Source organism: Corvus cornix, chromosome 3 (assembly GCF_000738735.6).
Source record: "Corvus cornix cornix isolate S_Up_H32 chromosome 3, ASM73873v5, whole genome shotgun sequence".
NCBI lineage: Eukaryota > Metazoa > Chordata > Aves > Passeriformes > Corvidae > Corvus > Corvus cornix.
Genome location: NC_047056.1, coordinates 84,326,219 through 84,347,004, shown reverse-complemented (window position 1 = coordinate 84,347,004; position 20,786 = coordinate 84,326,219). Strand labels below are relative to the sequence as shown.

The 20,786-nt window shown below is 38.4% G+C and overlaps 1 protein-coding gene across 2 annotated transcripts in view; it reads left to right on the top strand.

Moving 5' to 3' along the window:
* KCNQ5 (potassium voltage-gated channel subfamily Q member 5) overlaps nt 1–20,786 on the top strand; it is a 282,302-nt gene that overhangs the window by 224,946 nt on the left and 36,570 nt on the right. For both annotated transcript variants that reach the window (XM_039569441.1, XM_039569440.1), the window contains exons 4-8: nt 6,654–6,829; nt 7,266–7,391; nt 14,285–14,395; nt 16,312–16,407; nt 19,650–19,744. In XM_039569441.1, the coding sequence (XP_039425375.1) occupies nt 6,654–6,829; nt 7,266–7,391; nt 14,285–14,395; nt 16,312–16,407; nt 19,650–19,744 (604 nt within the window). The remainder of the gene's footprint in view (nt 1–6,653; nt 6,830–7,265; nt 7,392–14,284; nt 14,396–16,311; nt 16,408–19,649; nt 19,745–20,786) is intronic.

The window sequence follows — 20,786 nt, the reverse complement described above, 5'->3', positions numbered from 1 at the left end:
TTCAAGATAAAAGCAGTTTTTTAGCCACTTACAATGAAATTACCTTTTCTGTCCCATGATCTTTCTCAACAAGTGCTCAAGGAATAGTTATACAATTATATCCCTCGCTGAATACCCCTCTATTAGGGTATTCAGAGCCTTAAACTCTATGAAGGTCTTTTTCTTTTCTTCTTGTTTTTTTTTAGCTAGCCCAAAAACCATGAAGTACACCAATGCTCAATATGTTACTAGGCTGCTCAAAAAGGCTTCTCTTACAATAGTCAAGTTTGTGTAAACAGACCTTCTCTTTTAGGAATCTGAAAAAAGCAACCTTATTTTCATGTACTGATGTATGTCTGAAGTCCAATGTCTGTCATCAGGCTTTATCTTAAACTGTTTTAAATTGCCAATTTATATCAGTTTAGGAGAAACCCCATTGAATATATTTTTGTTATTATATTTCTATAGTGTGATGTGCTCATGTACAGTGGTCTGGAATGTGTGTTTTGTTAACTTTGTGTTGTAGTGTCTGATTAAAATTCAAAGTACATTTCTACATTGATTAGATGATACCCTTTGGTCCTGACCAGCCAGCTGTAGAGATTATTGTAGGCAAATTGAAGAGAGTTATGAGAATAGCAATAAGGACCGAAAGGACTGATATCCAAAGAGATATCAGAAAAACTAAAATGCTGGTCATTCCTCCCTACCACCACTAACCCCTTAGCGACTCAGAATAGAAAGCTGTTAATTGTTTCTATGTAGTGGTTGTTGCAAATCTCAATTAAAAGCTCTTTCAACTACTCAGCAAGTGAGAATAATTGCTCACAGTGCCGCCATACGTGTGCATGACCTGTGCCATGGTAAGCAGATGGAGCTGATATCAAAGCTGGTTCATGCCCTTTGTGGAGCACAGTGTCTCTGTAACACCACAGAATCATAGTGCTGGGGTTTTTCTAAAAGTAACTTTGAAATTGAAGATAATGAACTGTCCTGAGAACTATTCAGAAATGACCACTACAAGCTGTGCCTTTTCTCTGGGTCATGGATAATAACTCCAGCTCAAAATTAGACCTTAGAAGGACAGCCTAAGGGTAGCTTAGATTCGGTCATACAATTGCCCAGTTAATTTCCTTTGTGAGTTAATACAGCTGCAGGCTAGATAAAACAACCTCTTGAGATTTTCTGCTTATTTCTGCAATTTTGGGGGCAGATATACCCTACTCATGTCCTACTTTGTTGCCTCTCTGTAATGCTCTGTAACTGGAGCCATTGAAGTTTCCTACCTATTCTTAATAAGAATGTGTGAACTCTGAGCATTTTCTGTGAATTTATAGCAAACACTATTTTGATCTAGTGATGATCCAAAAATGATTAAATATTGTTCATTTTTCTAATCAGAAGAAAAAAATCTCAAGATTCATTTAACCTGTATTGTCTGAAAGTATCATTTCTATTTAGAAGGGAAAGATGTTTCAACGTATTAGCATTAAATGCAGGCAGCAGGCAAAGCTCCTATAAACATATTCTTCCTTTGAAGAATATGAAAAAGAGAAAGATGATGCAGGTTTGTGTATTAGTTTGAGCATGTGCATGAGCTTTGAGCAGATGAGAGATCATCATTGATTACATTTCCTAATAACCATAGAATCACAGAACAGTTTGGGTTGAAAGGAACAACATCTAGTTCCAGCCCCCTGCCATAGGCAGGGACACCTTCCACTGGACGAGGCTGCTCAAATATCCATGCAGCCTGGCCTAGAACACATCTGGGAATGGAGCATCCATTCCCAACCCTATTTCAGTTTAATGCCATTCCCCCTTGTTCTAGCTTTACATGCTCTTGTAAAAAGTCATCCTTTCTGAAACTTTAGAGATTGTCCTGATGGCACATCGAGGTGTTGGGATGTAGCACAATATCCAAGTATAGCTTTTGTGTTCCCCCTTTACTTATATAACTGGGTTCATTCCCATGATACCTATGAATGCTGTAAAATCTCACAACATCCAAGAAGTTCATGCTAGGAAAGTTGCATTGGAGAAGTCGTTAAAAGTAAAACAGTCCCTTGTGATGATTTATGATGCCTCCTTTTCTAGAACTGTTATTCTCTCAGTCACATTATTAATCTCCTAGTTGCCATTAGAAATGCTGATAGTTTAGGAATGTCAACCACACCTCCATCAATAACACAAGCAATCCAGATTTTCTGACCAAACCAGAGTTTCTGCCTAGGGCAGCCCAACACTGGCCTTCCTCTTTGAGGTGGGGAACTGGGACTAGCACATCTTGCATGAGTTATTTAAATTTTGGGTAGTTGCATTACTGGCCTTCAGTTACTTGTCTTTACTTACATGTTACTCTTTTAGTGACATTGGACAATATATAAGTGTAATCTGTTACACACATGAGTTCTGGGCTCATCTTTTTTTTGTATTTTTCTTGAAGGGACCCTGTTTTTAACATGGTGGCTGTCAAATAAAAAAGCTTTTGTCAGTTAATAAGCACGAAACTTTAGTGTAATCTCAGGGATTCCTTGAGTGGTATAGGTGAAATGTTAGAAGTGGAAGAATTAATTGTTTGAAATTTAATTTGAAATTAAGTGTTCAAAAGTGAGCATTGCAAAAGCTGCTGAGAGGATTTGAAATCTCACACTAGAGTTAATGAGGGAGGATGTTATGTGCGGGGAAAAAAATCTGAGACATATTTCTAAAGAGTGAATAAAATCATCATCATGGCTGAAGAGAGGCCTAACATTTTGGAAGATCATACATAAGATATTAGCTTAGAGAAAAAAAACAAACAAAGGGGTAAATGTACATCAGAAACCTCTGTCTTTTAATAAGTCAACATAGGGAATTTTGGAATTATACTGCCCATTACTCAATTTCACATCTGAATCTTTTCTGGTGCTTTACAGAAAGACACAGAGTGAAAACTGAGACCCCATTAAATTAATTGAAATGTTGCTATTTAATTCTACATGTTTTCCTACTTTTGCCACTAAAAGATAAAGAGGAAAATAGTGATAGAATTTGGGAAAGCCTTCTTAAAATACAGAAGTACCATGGAGACTTTAGCTACATTTGCATGGAATATTAAAGGAAGTTCAGAATAATATTTTGCTCTCTTGGTTTAAAAGAGGGCAAATGCCACCTGAAGCATCCTATATAAAAGTATGACACAGAGAAAAGTCATAATATAATTAACTTTTTGGTTTTTTCCAGGGTATGTTTAGATAAGAAAATCAAGCAAGTTTAACATACTCAGAAGCAACTTTCAACTGTTGCAAACTTTTCTTAGGAGTCTGATTTCATTCCAAGAAGGGTTGATTTTGATTTATCTTACACCTGTTCCTAACAAGTTAAACTACACTGAAATAACGTGCCTGCCTGCCTTCCCTACCTCCTAGGAAAACACAACCAGGGAGGGCTGCCTTAAGCAATGGACACATTCCTCCCTTCCCTATTTCCAGCCTGAGGAGTTGGGGATGGAGTTTTGGTGGGGGTTGTGGGGGTGAAGAGTGAAGAAGATGAGAGAGCAAAGTGTGAAAAAAACACCACCAGCCTAGGAAGATTCTCCTCCCTTCAGCTGTTTTTCAAACAGGTTACAGTGCATTTTCTGCTCCACTTTTTCTGCAACCTTTCCTCCCTTTAAGTAGAACCTCATCCCTGCCCTCCAGATAGAAGCGCATACACAAGTAGATGTGTATTTGGACCAATGCTTTTTAAAAGGGAAAAGAGAACTATGCTGCTGTTGGCATCTTCATCTCTCATGGTCACAGAGGACCAGAGACCCTCAGTGGGCTAGAAGGCTCCCAGCAGTGCAGGGCAGAGGCTGTGCTCTGCTGGCAAGACTGAATTAATTGGAATTTTTTTCAGTGGCAGGCCTTCATAAAACTCTATGTTATAAAAAAACTGTCAGAGCTCTGGAAAAAGTAGGAATAAGGGCAGGAGCAGGTCACTGAATTCTTTAGAACATTTTCCTATTAGAAGTGTTGAGGGTAACCAAAAACCCCAGTAAGCATTTTAATAATTTCTGGACTAAATGCATAATTCCCAATATTTGGGTGACCTTATTATTTTTAAAGTTCTAACAATGATTTTCAGGGGCATATACTGCTTTTCTAACAATCTCTAATTTGCTGCTAGCCAGTCACCACTAAATAAAAATGGCTGTTCCATTGCTACTCTGCTCAGAGCCACTGGGACAAGTCAAGATCACCCTGCCATCGTGTTAGTCATCACGGACACTGCTTCTTCAGCACAGTCTGTATTGCTCAAGGCATTCCAGCACCTTCTATGTTAGCCTTGGATCCAGATAAACACAACTAAATATAGAAAGACGTTTGCTTTAGGTGGGTACATGTGTGCTAACTGTCTGTGCTGGCAGTATAGTCAACCAAGATCTAGGGCTTAGTTCAGCAGAGTACAGAGAGGTGCCTGTCCCGTTACATGATATTCCCTGCTCCCCAGTCACTTCTTCTGAAGAGTACATCTTTCCCAGGTCCAAGAGCATAGCTGTCAGATCTAGGGGATATCTCAGATACCTTAAGGCATCTCAAATGGCACTGGACAAATAAATTTGGGCAGCTGAATTAAGTCTTCCTTGTGCCAAGCCCAGAGTGTGAGGCAACTGAGCAGCCAGCAGAAGCCCTCCTGAGGATTAGCTGCACCTCTCTCAGCTGATGTGATTACCTTGTGCTGCTTGGGGAGTTTAGACACCTGCTTCACATGTAGACATCTAAATTTAAATATCTGCACGTGGAGCTCAGTCCAATTCCATCCATTTTTCTGATCTCCATTAGAATATGTGATGTCCTTAACTTTTCCCAGCCAGTTTTCCTATTTCTGAATTCTCACCCACACCTCCTGCATCTGGTTGTTGTGAGCTTGAGATTTGTACTGTGCAGAGACACCCCAGGATACCTTGTCCACTTCTGACTCTTCTTGATCTCCAAACTCGCTGGATTTAGAAGCAAATGCAGCATTTTTGGTAGCCAATTATGTAGTATCAACATATGATGCACATATGTATTAGCCAAAGACATTTTAAAAAGAGCGTAAGACAGGCAGAAGGTCAGCCTAGGCCAACACAGAATGTAAAATAGTGACACCAGCCAACAGTGAATATTCAGGGAGAATGCCACAAGCAGGGCAAACATACAGTGATATTTCTCTACAAGAGTTTCTCAGCCCCCAACATCCTTCTACTTGAAGACGTCCTGAGCCAGAAGTGGGCTTTTGGTGTTAATTAGCCCAGGATTAAATCTTCTCCCATAAGACCATCCAGCTGGCTTTAAACCTATGTAGATTTCTAGCCCCTTGTGACAAAAGTTTCCACAATTTAGCAGGACAGTCCTTAAACCACAGGTACATGTTTTCTGTAATGAGACAACAAAGCCATCCATAGGTGAGTTCAGAGAAATCCAGTATGTTTGTAGGCGAGGAAGGGTATTTGGACCTCAGCTTCCTTTGGTGGCAGAGAAGAATGAACAAAGGCTATTTCCTGCTGTACTGTGGCAGAGTAAGGAAACAGTCTCCTGCATGTAGGTACAGTCAGTATGTCTCACTGCTTGCCTGTGAAGGTGGCGGATTTCACTTTCTGGGTCATTCCTGTAGGAGCTATGCTTGGAACAAGATGTGCGTTTCTACCCAAAACAAAAGAAGTAAAACTCATATAAACAACAACCTGCTTTCGGTTCTTCACTGACAAACATGGGTTTAGATTATCCTTGCATGCAAACATACTAACACCACAAAAAACCCAAAGATTAAAATCAGGTATTTCTTACAAGGGCTCTTTAGGCTTTTAAAGTTTGCCAGGAAACTAATCATGAGGTGAGGAAAAACAGAGCTTGTTCTCTGCTTTTCTACTCTGTGCATAACAGCATGTCTACCCCAATCATTGTACAAGAACATTATGCCTTCTCACAGCATCCATGTGCCATCACTCTGCTGCTTCTACTCCTCTCCCCTTAAATGCTGTTCCGGCTCTAAGGACAGCTGGCTGATTAGTTCATGCACACCGAAGTCGCTCTCACATTTTGAATCTGTGACCTGAAGAAATAAATCCTAACACTTGCTGAGCTTCAACTAACTTTCCAGGCTTTCAGCTAAAAAAATTCTTCTGAGCACCCAGTGTTGTATTTCCTCCCTTCCAAGAAATGGTACATCAGGGGAGTTGTGTCCAAAAACTACATACCTCAACCACACAGTGTCTGTTCTCATAGGAAATTAGTACTGTCCTTGTAAGTCTGATTCTACTGGACTGTCACCCCTGGGCCTGCCCTAAGTTTTTTCTTACCTTAGTTTTCTTTTTTGTCTTTGCACGAAAAATTTGCTATGGAAAGAAATATAAAGGGGAAAGGTTCTAATCCATCTACCGATTTGTACAATTTGCTACATTAGGTTTCAAATCTCCTGCATGAGGTTTCTTCAATTTTATCCATATGTTTTGAAAACTGCTACCCTCACTTTTCACCCTGGAGGCTCCTGAGGTAGTTTTTGACACCAACCCTGATCTCACATCCCTACCTTAAACAGGAATCTCTGTGCTTTGGATTACCACCCACTATAGGAGTGTCTCTTTTGTCCTTCTCATTCAGCTCATGTAGATGTATGTACTATTTACTGATACTTGGATATTAATGCTTTCTGTAATGTATTTCTTTCAGACATCATTGTTCTCATCGCTTCAATAGCAGTTGTTTCTGCAAAAACTCAAGGTAACATTTTTGCAACATCAGCACTGAGAAGTCTTCGTTTCCTACAGATCCTTCGTATGGTGCGCATGGACCGAAGAGGAGGCACTTGGAAATTATTAGGTTCTGTAGTTTATGCACATAGCAAGGTACGTAATCCTAGATGCTAATTTTGTCTGGTTGATATCTTCACTTGATGTGATTCAACAAGAGACCAAGGGAATAAGCATTTATCAGTTTTGAGCAGAATACCCAAAATTTTCTGATATAACATCAGTTGTAACATGAACTAACACAGATACATCAGGCCATGTTTAATGCTAAAAGTTTTAAGATATCTTGAAAATGTTGTCCTTGATATGCAGTTGTAATTTGTTATATGTTGGGGAAGGTGCTGAAGCATCAAACCATAGGAGTAGATCTTGTCCACTTTCAGAGAAAATTTGCATCCATACGGGAGCACTTGACTTATAACTGCACAAATTCCAAAAAATGTATATATAGATATTTTCATTATGTCTTCCTTGAAATGTCATTATATTCAGTCCATAAAATGGGAATTGATCTCTGTTGTCTTTTATCTAGGAATTAATCACAGCCTGGTACATAGGATTTTTAGTACTCATCTTTTCATCTTTCCTGGTTTATCTGGTGGAAAAAGATGCAAATACTGAATTCTCCACATATGCAGATGCTCTCTGGTGGGGCACAGTAAGTACAGAAAAATAACATGGACTCTTTAACCAGTATGCTAAAGTGCTTCGAATTTCACCTACTGAGAATTTTAACTTAGTGTGCTGTTCAATGAATTGTTTTCACTGACAAAAAACTGGTCTGAGAAGCTTCCTCCTTCAACTCATTTGCACATCAACAGATTATTTCAGTCCATCCTGCAGAACAGCTGTTTACGTGTTTCTGCTGCAAACCAGTCCACTAAACCTTCAAGAGAAGAAAGCATTTTAGCCCACAGCCTTTCAGTAATATAGTTTGTAATATGGCCCCACAAAGAACTGTTTGATACAAACCAGAGGGCTGTAAGCAGCAGTGCAGGAAGAGGAACAAATGTCAGGAAAAAAAGAGGGAAAAAATCTTACATCAGCTTTGCATGAGATTATCATCAGTGCCCTTAAAAAGATGTTGTTTCTCCTTCCTCTCTACCTTGAGGACAAAGAGCAAGAATAAATATGTCCATTCTGGTTCAGCAGTGTTATTTTTTACAGGTATAAAAGCCCTAATTTACTTGAGATCATGGTTAACTATCAAATCAATTCTTTTTACTTTGTTGAAATCTGTGGGATCTAGGTACATGCCTGACTGCTTTTCTGAAGGAGGATTATATGAACATGGTTAAATAAACTAGGGTTTCAATGAACAACAAAAGGCTAGGTTTGAAGCTTTGATATTTTTTTATGGCATAATATGTAGAGGTTTTTACTTAAAAAGGCCTTATAGTGATACAGACTCCTCCACTGTGTGAGAGTTACTTAGGCAGCTTAAGAAATCTGCCTAAACAAAGCCTAAGGCAGTTATTTTCAGGCAATATAAAACTGCTTTTCTTTTCCTCCTGATGCACTAGAACACACACAGTGTGCTCTGATAGTGTCTGGGTAGTGAAATGATACCTGGGACATAATTAATGCTGACAATATCATGGAGCACTCATTAGTTTTCTTGGAATAAGTGTGAGACCTGAGCCAGCCTCTGACACCTTTCCTTATCAGAAGGATGCAAAAATGAAGCTTTCTCACCTCAGACCTTTTGCTGACAGGATTTCATCTAGATTTAGTAATATCTGCAGACTCAGAGCATGCACACATGGACTGTGAAGAAGCCCTTTCCAAAATGTCTTAAATTATTGAAAATATCTGTAAGAAGTCTTGTCTGCATTTTGAGCTAAGGTCAAGGTCACTCACTATTATTAGGGGTAGTTAGTGTATTTGAAATTTGTTCATCTAAGGGCTAGTCATTTGTTGCATGTCTTCCCTAGAGACTATACCTCTATGTTATCAGTGCACAAAATTGGGAGCTTGGAAAAGCCAGACCTAGTAATTGTTACTTGTGCATTTACAAATATTCAAAAATATATTTTCCTGAAACTTGTTGCTTTAGAGCATCAAGGCAAATCACTGATAAAATACACCTTTTATCCTGTAAGACAAACACACATAAAATTCATATTGGCTAAAGTCGTGAGAGAAGGTTTTGTCTTCAGTTACATCACTGTAATTTATTTTGTTTCCCATTTCTTCAAAAGCTGAGCTCTGGGTTTGCCTTTAAGCTTTCTAACCTTCCTGTATCGACATGGTTGTGAAGCCTCTGGTACTGGATGCTGATGCCCTCACTGATGAGTACCTTGGCTCTGGCAGCCTGAAAACCACATTGCCCCTTTGGGGTGGCTGTGGGGATGTGGTCCTACAAGAGACCTTCCTGTGGCAGTGCATGTTTTTGGAAATAGATGTTTTCAAAAGTTTGATTCTCCAGGAAACAGCCTCTCTGCAAGGCCACGTGTGCCTTAGCGCTGCATAGGCAGGGAGTCTGGACTGAGCAGAGGATTGTACCCACCTGCCAGCTGGAATGGGGAAACATATGCACAAGGAATGAGAAAGTCTCAGCAAACTCAGACCTTCACTCTGGCATCTGACTGAGGCTTGTGGTAGATCCAGATCCTTCTCCCTGAGCAGATCTAGCAGCGGGAACAAGACCTTTATTTTAGAATTTGCTTCTCCACTACCTGCTGACTGCTATTTCTTAAGGAAAAACCCTGCTAGGAAATAATCATTGTATAAAGTGGTGCTTAAAATATTTTGTACACTATGAAGTGAAAGTGTATGACTCAGAGGTTATATAAGTAGTGCAACTTAGAAAATCAGGAATCTTGTCTTGATTTCAACAGAAAAAACAACAAATTTTATTTTAAAACTTGGAAACAATATATATTGTATATTTCTATATCTTTTCTTCATTCCCTAGTGTATGACATGAATACATTTAAGTTTTTAATGCACTTAAGCAAGTGCACAAAGTTACTGGAAATCAGTAAGGGGGAAATCATTCCCCCTTACCTGTTATCTTTGCCATTTTAATAATAGTATTTTTTTTACAATATGTAAAACAGTATGTGGGAAATGCATAATGTGCTTCTTAGTCATGGTTGTTTTTACTGCCAGAGTAACCCACATGCAGATTTTTGAAAAGGACAGATTGTATGGCATTCTGGGGAAATAAATGCTTAGTCTTACTGGTTTGTTTATTTGCAAAAGTTGTTTTGACTTAAACCACAAACTACCAAACCCTGGACTGAATTCTGTCATGGCAGGGGTACAAGAAAGAAAAAGCTGGATCAAAGTCAGGCACAAATAGTGACCCTAAATTTCAGGCTTTTAGAGGCACTTATGCCTCTCCTTAAAGGATCAGCACTAGCATGTTGCAATTAACCCATTCATTAATTCAGATTATTTGAGGACCATACACTGCTATGGTTATTTCACAGACTCCATTTCTGAAGCCCATGTTTTTATACAGAAATGAAAGGCAGGATATGGCATCCAAATTTACATGTGCATATGCCACTGTATTTGCAATTTTATGCTATACTGTGCAACCTGCTATTGAAACATCATGGTAATATTACTACTGTGAATATTCTTGTGGTCGAGGTCCCCACAGTGTTGCCTAGCAGAACAGCACACAATGGTGAGTGTTATATGAAGAGCTCGAGTTCAAAATTTGCTTTGGTAGAGAAGACAAATTCATTTAACAGATGAAAATAACAAAACTATATGGGAACAAAAGGTCAATTAAAAAACATAAGTATTTCAAAACCAAACCATGTGTGGTTTTCTGAGATATACTGGTGTTAACTAGAACTGTGTACAATTATAGTGACATTTGGTTTGTACATTAATCACCTTTAGCTGCAAATGTAATGCAGCTGAAGTTTCTGTCCCTCTTACACATTTGACAAAATTTCTCTTAATAAGTCTTTATTTTCTAGTAGTATCCAATAGTAACAGCTGGATACAGAATGGCTCTGGCACTCCACAGCAACCTGTTAGTGAACAAAACATATTACAATGAATTACATTGTCACAATGACCAGCTCAAATGAGTTAATATTGATGAAATTTTTCCCATTTAATGTAATGATGGCATGAGCAAACTATATTTTTTTCAGTTAATTGATGTCAGGTAAAGATTCAAAAGGAAGTACTGCTAGGAGAACATAAAATGACATCAGAAAGAAATATTAGGGTAGAGAATGGCCTCCTGAGTCCTATCTCATCTAACTGAGGTCATTTAAGTTATATCATCACATTCATTATTACATTACATCACAGCATGTTTATTAGTTCCAGCAATGAGATAACAGAAGTTCTATTATCATTGTGAGTTTTGAGCCTGGCCGGAAGACACTGCCTACTTTGGTTAGTCTGTCCAGACCCCTCATTTCTGGAAGTAACCAAAATGGAGTGGCTTCCATCTGGTGTAAAAGACAGGACTCAGCTAGCTCATTTAGCCATGCAGGAGTGTGATTCAGCTGCTTAAACACAGGCATACAGTACCATCAAAGGTCTGTTGGACAGTCTGCTGCCTCTCCTGTGGATGGTCCCAGTTCAGATGCCCTAATACATCTCTGGTGATGCTAGACACTTTTTTTTTCAGACAAGCCCAAGTTCTACATTTTAGGATAAGACAAGTTACCTCTGAACTTTGGTCACTTCTCTCTTACCCACTTGTGGGATCCAGCCTTCCCTCACAATGCTAGCTGTAACTTCTGTCTGCTTCTCACATTATTATCAGTGATGTCTGGAAACTTCTTATGTTGTCGTGTTTTGATATCCAGTAGTTTTCCACACCCAGCTCAGTTAATTTAATGTCAGGATTACACCAGTCAGGGCCTGGCCAATGGTTTAGTCATTTACTAGCAGCATTCACAAAGATGTAGCAGATTATTCCCAAACTTGATTCCAAAGTTGTCCAGAAGAACATTTTCTTAGTTGTGTGGTGAGAGTAGTATAAAATGAAGATCAAACCCCTTTGCTCAGTGTTGAGTAAGACAGTACAGCATGGTGCTGACACCTATATACCCGTGTAAAGACCATCTTGAGATAAAATAGCTCAAAGTGAGCAAGAGTCCACTGATATTCTTAATCACAAACTGATAACATTAAGTCCTTAGTACCTAGAAGAATTGAGGGAAAGGCTTTAATAGGGTCTTTTTATTTTCTTTGGAGAAATTCCAGAGATACAGTGTGTGTGACTGCTCCTGGTTTTGGACTGCTCTCAGGTCCCAAACGTTCAAGTTTATCTCTGACTTCTTTGGAATACAGATCAGTGGCAATATCATTAATATGCAGATGACACTTGGTTCTGTTTCCCTCTCATCAGCCCAGGCAGGAGATATCTCTGTACTTTCCAGCGACTGGCAGAGATAGGGAGCTGGACAGAAGCCAAGAAAGTGGGCTCATTCCAGAGCTCCAAACTGCTTTGCAATGACTGGCCTGGAAACAAATTTTGAGGATTTTTTATTCAGGGAGTGATTTGTTCAAGTGTTTCATTCCTCTTGGGCTCTTAATAGCCTCAAACTGCTCTACAGTTGCCCTCTGATGTGAAGAGCTGTGATTATCTTCTTCAGCAAACAAATCAAGCCCCTCTGCCAGGCCAAGACCATGGCTGAACCAGCTCATCTCTGCCAGAAAAGAGAGAGTTGCATTCTCACGTTCCCTCCTCCTTATTACTCGATCTCAGCCTCTCGCTGCCTTGCGCAGGCTCTGGAGCTTGTTAGGCACGTCTGTGAGCTGACACAACTGACCAAAGCAGCAGAAACAAATCACACAGAAAAGTGGATCACTTTCTGCCCCTTCCTGAGTGGCATTGGCTTGCCAAAGAGTCCAGAAAAAGCCCAGAAGAGGAGATGGGGCAGGGAAGTGAAGAGGAGCAAGGAAGAGTGAGACCTGATAGGCATGCAAGGTGGTGTGTCTGTGATCAGGCTAGTGTTACAAAACTTGAGACTTGATAACCACTTGAAATTTCAGCTGCAGCCTGAATTCATCTCTCTCTCTTAGTCTCTATGGCTTTCTCAGGGTAAATTGCACTCACAGCTTGTTCCCAACAATGGGAGCAATTAAAAGCACTGTTTACTATCTACAGAGTCCTAAATAGTTGAAATCTAATTACTTCCAAAAGACTTTCCTTCTTTTGTCCCGTGGTGACCCTGACATTAAATAGAATTGTTTTGGCTGTCTTGCCTAGGAATGAACTTTGAGGAAGCTGGAAACAAAATAATGTCTCTAGAAGGCAATTTCCTGAAGAATCTGTTGCTGCCAGAATATTCACTAAGCCTGAACTTGCCCACATTTGGTACACGATGTAAAATAATTCTCCATGCACATGTTCTCCCTAATAACAAGCCCCGGAGTCCTTGGCACTCAGCCTACTGTTGTCTATCTTTGTCCTTTAACATCGTGTGCTGTTGCCTGAGCACGCGCCCCACAGCCTCCCAGCCAGCCCTTGGGAATCCTCCGCTCTGCCCACACCTCCTCCAGCTGCCCACACCAGGCAGCTGTGTGGGTCTGAACTCTGTGAAAGCCTACAGACACAACTCTTCTGCCAGTCCAGTCCCCAGGTATGGGATTGGTGTGCTTCCCGGGGCCACGAGTAGCCTGGATGGCAATTCCTTGGGTCAGGGAATGCCCTCAGCCACATACACACACATGAAGGCCTCATCTTTTGCCTTCAAGATGCGCTCAGTGAGCCTCAAACATGCATCATTATCTCAGTGGCTGCACTGCTCGTGGCCAGAGGTCAGTGAGCCCTCCCACTTGCACTGAAACCTGCCTCCCCTTTCTCTTTGACCTGTCCACAGGTGGGTCTGAGATAACATGGCCCAACAGCCCAAGGTACCTCTGCATCTGCTGCTGCATAGTAACCTTTGGACCTTCATGTCAGGAGTGACATAGGTGTATCTGAGCCTGTCAGGAGGAAGGGGAAAGGACCAGAAACTTTACTCAAAGTTCCTTCCAGCTTTTGATTAGTGTTTTTTGGGTTTCAGAAGATAAATCACCTCAAATTGTACTGATGGGTTTGCAGAAAATGCAGCTGCTTCTTGCAATTCCTTTGACTTTATATAATCTGCAAGCATCAATGTCTCCCCTGCTATATTTTTCCAGTATGATGTCTGTATACTTTATATTTGTTTAGTTATGCAAATAGATACAGTTATATTTTCCTGCAGAAAATAAGTGAAACACCTTCACATCCCTGGAAAAGAAAACTTTTTTCCTGCCCAACTTATGTAATTTCCCATCATTTCCCTCAAATTTGAGATCAAGATAATGTTTCATTATTTTTAAACTTATTGCTTATTTAGGTGTTTTTCTCATGTTTATTATTTATCTCAGTTTTATTTAGTCATAAACAGTATTACATTTTCACAGAAAAATGTCAATGTTAATATATTTATGTTCATTTTTTTTAGAAACAGCTATATGTTTCATATGTCTTGAATTAATTAGTGGAAGTGCTGCTTCATGCAATGTAAATAATCTGCAGCTAATCTGTCAGTGACTTCTGGTAAACCACGTAGTTCATTCATTTCTTTTTAGATCACTTTGACAACCATTGGCTATGGAGACAAAACTCCTCTTACTTGGCTTGGAAGGTTGCTTTCTGCGGGGTTTGCTCTACTCGGCATTTCTTTCTTTGCACTACCTGCTGTGAGTATGCCTATAAAACTCATAAAAATTAATAGAAACTCCTGTAGGTCCTGCCATTATTATGATACAAAAAGCTGAAGGAAGCTGTCTACATGAAGAACAACTGTTTAAGCCTTTTTGCTCTGCAACAACATTAGTGAATTGCTATCCAAAATCAAAAAAAAAACGTTTGGTGTCATTGCTTTAGTTTTGCGAAATTTCTCTGACATGGACAGATGATAGAAAGACAGGGAAATAACCCTAAGTTAGGTTACATACTATTGTGTAAAGTTGAAAAATCTCCCTTTTGTTATATTACTGCTTTTCTTTCAAATTTTTCTAAACAAAACAAAAATAAAAGCAGATTATATGTTTTTCTAACTTAGACTATAGTGAAAAAAAATTAGGCATTTCTAATAGCTTGTGTTGTATGGCCATGTTGTATCGTATGTTCAAGCTACCAACAGAGAGTAGTAGGCCTTAAATCAACTAATAGTTAATGTTGTTGAATGCAAAATATGCAACTATCATTTTCCATGAAAAATTGTAAATAAACATTACAATTTATTTATGTTGTTTCTATCAATGTACAAGACACTAATGGAAATGGAAATTATTTAATGACTAAAATATAGTGCAGCTTCAGAAATAACTTCTCATTTTTGTGGGTAAATCTTTTTTTTAAAATTAGTTTTGAATTAGCATGAAATGAGAAGTGGCATTTGTATTTTTTATATTGTCTCCAGTGCAATGTCTTTTGATATTTTAATACTCTTATACTCTATCTATAGATCACTATAAAACATGGATGTCATAATTCTTCATTTGTTTTCAACCATATAAATAAACCAAGATTAAAAGTCACCATTTGTCAACAGCATTAAATCGTCTGGTGCACTGCATTTATTTCTTACTCTAACTACAAAGAGTATTTCAGTATCTTTGACATACTATAATGCATATAATTATAACTCATTACCTGTTTGTGAATCTTTGACATTTATTGACATCTACTGTAATTAATTCCTTTTGTTACCTAGTCACCACTAACAAGAAAGTTAGTCTTACCAGCACTACAATGAAAAGATGAATAACCTTACCTATTAGAGATGCCACAACTTTTGTTCCTCATGTCATATCTATGTACAGATACTAGTTTTCCTCATAAATACTTCTGTGCTGAATCTGTCTGTAAAACAAGAGGTATGTGGGAAACTTTTGCACTTCTAATATTATTTTATCCTAAGAATCGAGTGGAAATATTCTTCCTTATAATGCAGACATGTCCAGCAGAAGTATTACACTCCTTGCAAGTCAAGGAGGAAAACATCCTCAGTCTTTGGATCTATTCAGTTAGGGTCAAATTCATCTTACTCAAAGGTAAAAATGCTAAAAGAGGAGAGGTTTCATAATCACCTTTTTCATAGCCTCTAAAATGAACAATGGGCATTATTTATTGGGAAAAATCAAGGATAAATGGTCTTAATCTGTTAAGAAAAGCATTTTTTAACTTTTCTAAAATCAAAAGTTGTAGTAAGTACTTCAGATGTGGACTTTGGGGTCCATATATATCTGCATATCTGCCAGCTGGTAATTTCCTCATTCCTGACTAAAGTTCCTCTGAATATCCCAGTTTGATTTTATAAATATATATCTATATCTATCTCTATGGCCTTTGTAGTTGCAGGAATACTGTGTAGCACAAACCCAGGCAATGGGTGGGGCGGGTGGTCATTGGTAGCACCACAGATGTTATGCAAGGAATCTCCTGCTTCACCAGGAAAGGGGCACTGCTTCTTTGCCTTATACTGTCATATACTGCTCATAAATGTCTTATCTGAAGCAGCCATATGTTGTAACATCTTCACAAAATCTTCATAATTGATGATGTATATTTGTTGAAAGACTACCTACACATTGATAAAATGATATTGCAGGGCATCCTTGGCTCAGGATTTGCATTGAAAGTCCAGGAACAGCATCGTCAGAAACACTTTGAGAAAAGAAGGAATCCAGCTGCAAGTCTAATTCAGGTAAATAAGAAATCACCAAAAAGATAATAGCAGGTGATTTAAAGCACGTATTGGAAAAAGTCTTATTATTTCCATTTGGAAAGTTTTGTGGAAATAATATTTAACATATTGGTTAGTTTCATGAAATAACTGTATTCAGTGACTGCTATGTGTTGCCATAATTCTGTACAGAATCACAGATTCATTTAGGTTGGAAAAGACCTTTAAGATCATCAAGACAAACTATATATAGCAGTTCTGTGTGTAGTTTTTGTTTCTTCTATCCATGTTAAAGAAACCAAGGCAAGGATGACAAATGCATACCTGCAGTTAGAAAATTATTTGGAAAAAGAGAATTGATCCCTAGACAACCCAATGACAGCACAGTGCTCTTGCCTACATTAAGCTACTTTTTATCTACTACAGGGTTTAGAGTATTTAAGTCCGTGATATACTTGGTGAAGAAGAAAAGTGTCCTGCCCAGAGAATTGCTTTCACTATTAGTCAATTCAAAAGCTGGAAATGTAGGTACCAACAATTTCAAAATGTCTGAAATTGTCTGAAGTTGTTCTGACATGATGGTGCAAATCAAAAGTGGCATGGTATGTTTTAGGCAGCTGTTTTGCATTGGGTTTTTCCTTAACTTTCAGTCCTAGTTAAAACTGAGAAAATACTCTAAAGAATCATTTTGCACCAAGCTTTACTGTACTTGATGCACTGAAAAAAAAGGGGGGGAAATAATTTTCTAGAGTCCTAGTTTATTTTCCTGGAACGTCAAGTGTTCTATGTGTGCCATTTATGCTGGGTTTTATTTTTTAAATAATAAATCCAAATAAAGAAGCTGAGCACGAATATGCTAGGGTTCCATGTTAAGTACAGATAGATGTCAGACTGTCTTTGAAGCATTCTTAAAGTTAATGAATATTTTCCATTATTACTCTTAGATTATTATTAAATCCTAAATATTTCAAATGTAATATTTGTTAGAATAATTTAAAAAATAATTCCACTCCTTTTGTGTCTACTTTAGAATGACTGTTTGGGGTGCTTTCTAACAATGTATTCTAATCTACTTCTTCCAAGTTTGGTTGCCAGAGGAAACACATAATAGATTTAGGTTTTGGAAGTAGCTCTTATTATTATTTTATAACAGTTCAACCAAAATATTAGTAAGACAGCATGCTAAATAGACTAAGACTAGCTAGCTGCCTGATTTTGGAGAGTGACACTCAGTGGACAAAATCATTGTGAAAGGAGGATATTTGTTGTGGGATCCCATGATGAAGGCTGTTCAGCATTTACATGTTCATTTACAGGTTCAACACTTTCACTGATCCAGAAATTAATAAAAAATTGCTGGTAGAGATATTTTCTGAAGGCACAAGGCCTGGCAGAATAGGAAATATGACAGCAGGCACACAGGAATAAAACCAAGGGCGATCAGGGTGACTTTTAGGGTGAAAGGATTACTGCCAAATATTTTAATACAACAAATACAAAACTTAATCTAGAAACTGAATCTGGATTATTACAAGATGTGTCTATCCCAGTTTTAGTGAATCAGGAAAGGATTTGACTAAGGATGAGAAATACAGAGGACAAAGTGTGGTAAAGAAGGGTCAAGAGCTTCATACAAGTTCCCAGTATGTTACTCCACCTGATTTAAATAAAGTCCTTAGATACAGAACCATAAACATAACAAGGAGAAGACTGATAAGGAGAAGACATACACTACCACTGTGTATGATGATGCTCATACTAATATGCTACATATCAACTCAGCATCTACGGTTTGTAAGTGAGACTGGAATATTAGAGAAAGCAAATAAAACATTGGAAAAAATGGGTCAAGGACTGGAGAAAATTTTGTGTTCATAAATGCAGGATGTGTCTGAACTGCATATCATTGGGTACTGTAACAGTGCCCCAGTTTTTTAAATCGTCTCAAACTTATCAGAGTAATGTCTATTTTCTAACCAGTTATGCTGTAGAATTAGTCTGTGCTAACTCATCTGTTGCCACAGACTGTTTGCTAGAGCCTTTACCTGACGTAAGGATAGCTATAGAAAAGTGAAATGTTTCATATGGACATACTTTTCTCAATTTCTTTAGCTTATAAGAAATACTTAGTGTGAGCATTATTTGAACACAGAAGCTCAGAGATGGAACCTATTGGACTATTTAATGTAGCAGACAGAAACATAACGAGTAACTCTGGCTATAAGCCAAAACCAAAGAGTTTCAAATTAAAAATAATGCAGAAATTTTTGACAATGAGAATGATCAACCAGTGAAGCAATTTTCAAAGTGAGTAACAGGTTGTCCATCTGTTAATGAAGACTGGATATGCTTCTGGGAGATACACAGTAGGAAAACACAGGGTATTAGCTTCCATACAAGAATACCTAGATGACATTTAATGGTTGACAATATACAGGAAGCACAGATGCTCAGCTAGTACAAATTAATATAGTTATGCTGACATCAGGGAACACATCCCAGCTTGTAGAACCGAGGCTCATCTTACTATCTACATGCACTATAAATCCAAACAATGGATACATTTTCAATGCTATGCTTTGGTCATTCACCTTTGAAATTATTAATTTTGTGTTTTTAAACATTTAACAGTGTTTCAAACCACAGAGAATACTTCTTTTTTCTTCTAAATGCTTTTTGTCTGGTTTTCATTATGATTTGCAGAATGTATTATGACACTTTCTTTACCTCAGACTGCAAGTTTGTGGGGGTGTCCCCTATGGACTTGTCACAAATAAATCACTGCAATGCTTTTCTGAGCATCTTTATATGCTGAATATCTTCTGGTGCTTTCATGGAGCCAGTAACTCTTATCTTACCACATAAGGTGTACTGGGATTCACAAAAGTTTTGATAGGTTTGTACTGGTATTTCCTGAATCAGCCTAACTGAGCACATCCTGGTCTGAGCAAAATCCCCTCACTCCATAGTCAGTGCGGTGGCATTGTCACTTCATTTTCTTGGTTCCTTTGTACTTTTCTATTGTTTCCCCATACCAGGCTTCCTGGCGGTTTTATTCTACCGACGCCAGCAGAACAAACGTGGCAGCCACCTGGCGATATTATGAAAGTATTCTTCCTCCCCTCAGGCATGTATCAGTGCTATGAATGATAAGAGAAAGATACAACTTGTATTGGTTACTAATCTGCTTTTCAATTTTTTGTTTCATCCCCTGCTCCCTCTTGCCTTGTTTTTTCTTTTTTTACCATATATCCTGCACGTAGTGTGTATGGCGTAGTTATGCTGCTGATGAGAAATCAGTTTCCATTGCTACCTGGAAGCCTCATTTGAAGGCCTTGCATACCTGCAGCCCTACAAAGTAGGTACAAATATGGCAGCTGGTGCTGTTTTTGATGTCTGTTCAAGCTTATAGAGAACTAGTATTTGTCTGTTTTGTCATGGTTTGTTGCCTTAAGTCCTCTCCAATTTTCTCATTAAAAATTTCAACTAACAAATCAGATTAATATCATGTAGGAGCCCAGGAACAAATACAAATCATTGCTATTTATCTTAGAAATGCACTGGCATTAGAAACATTTTCCCAGCAACCCACTCATGCATCACGGCTAATGATTCACCTCATTCCAAATTATCCTTAAGGAGGAAAATACCAAGTTTAATGCAGAGCTTGTTCCTTGGTTCAATGGTATGTTTATGTCTGTGCCTCTGTATAAGGCTGTAGCTGCTGATCTGCCTTTCCAAAGGAAGAGTGCCTTGTGGTATTTTGCAGGTGAATGCACTGGGGAATTTGCTCCTTTTTGTCATACCTTCTGATATATTCAGTATTTCCTTAGGACAAAATATATACACAGTCATACATACAGACAGTGGAAGATGACTCAAAAGACCTGTTGCCACAATTTGGCAGACAGGAAATATTTGATACTCTAGCTTGGGTGAGAATTCACAGAGCACTGGCAGCCCGAGACTTTTCAATAATTCAGTAAAAGGTTTAGCAGAAGGCAGCAAGTTGACTGATTCAATACAGGGCATAGATCAGGAAGTAAAAGACACTTGATAAAGATCAAAAAGGAGAGCGCTAAGAGCCTTATGGGAAAGCTCTGATAAGCATCTTAACTGTTGTTAATTGCAGACAGTGCAAGAGAATTAGTGGTTTCTCTCAAAGCTGGGTGATGAACATCCACATGACAGTAAAAAGGTAATTGTGTGCCAAAAAGCTCAGCCAGAAAGAAGTTTGGCTGGGTATCCAAAGCTGATCTTTGAATTTCAAAGAGTTGACAAGAACAGGGCCGTAAGTAATCCATTACCATAACTGTAATTCCAAACTGCTCCAAACTAAAAGGAGCTTTTAGATTAAAAGTTACATGAAGTATTGATATTTTACATATACAAACAGGTTG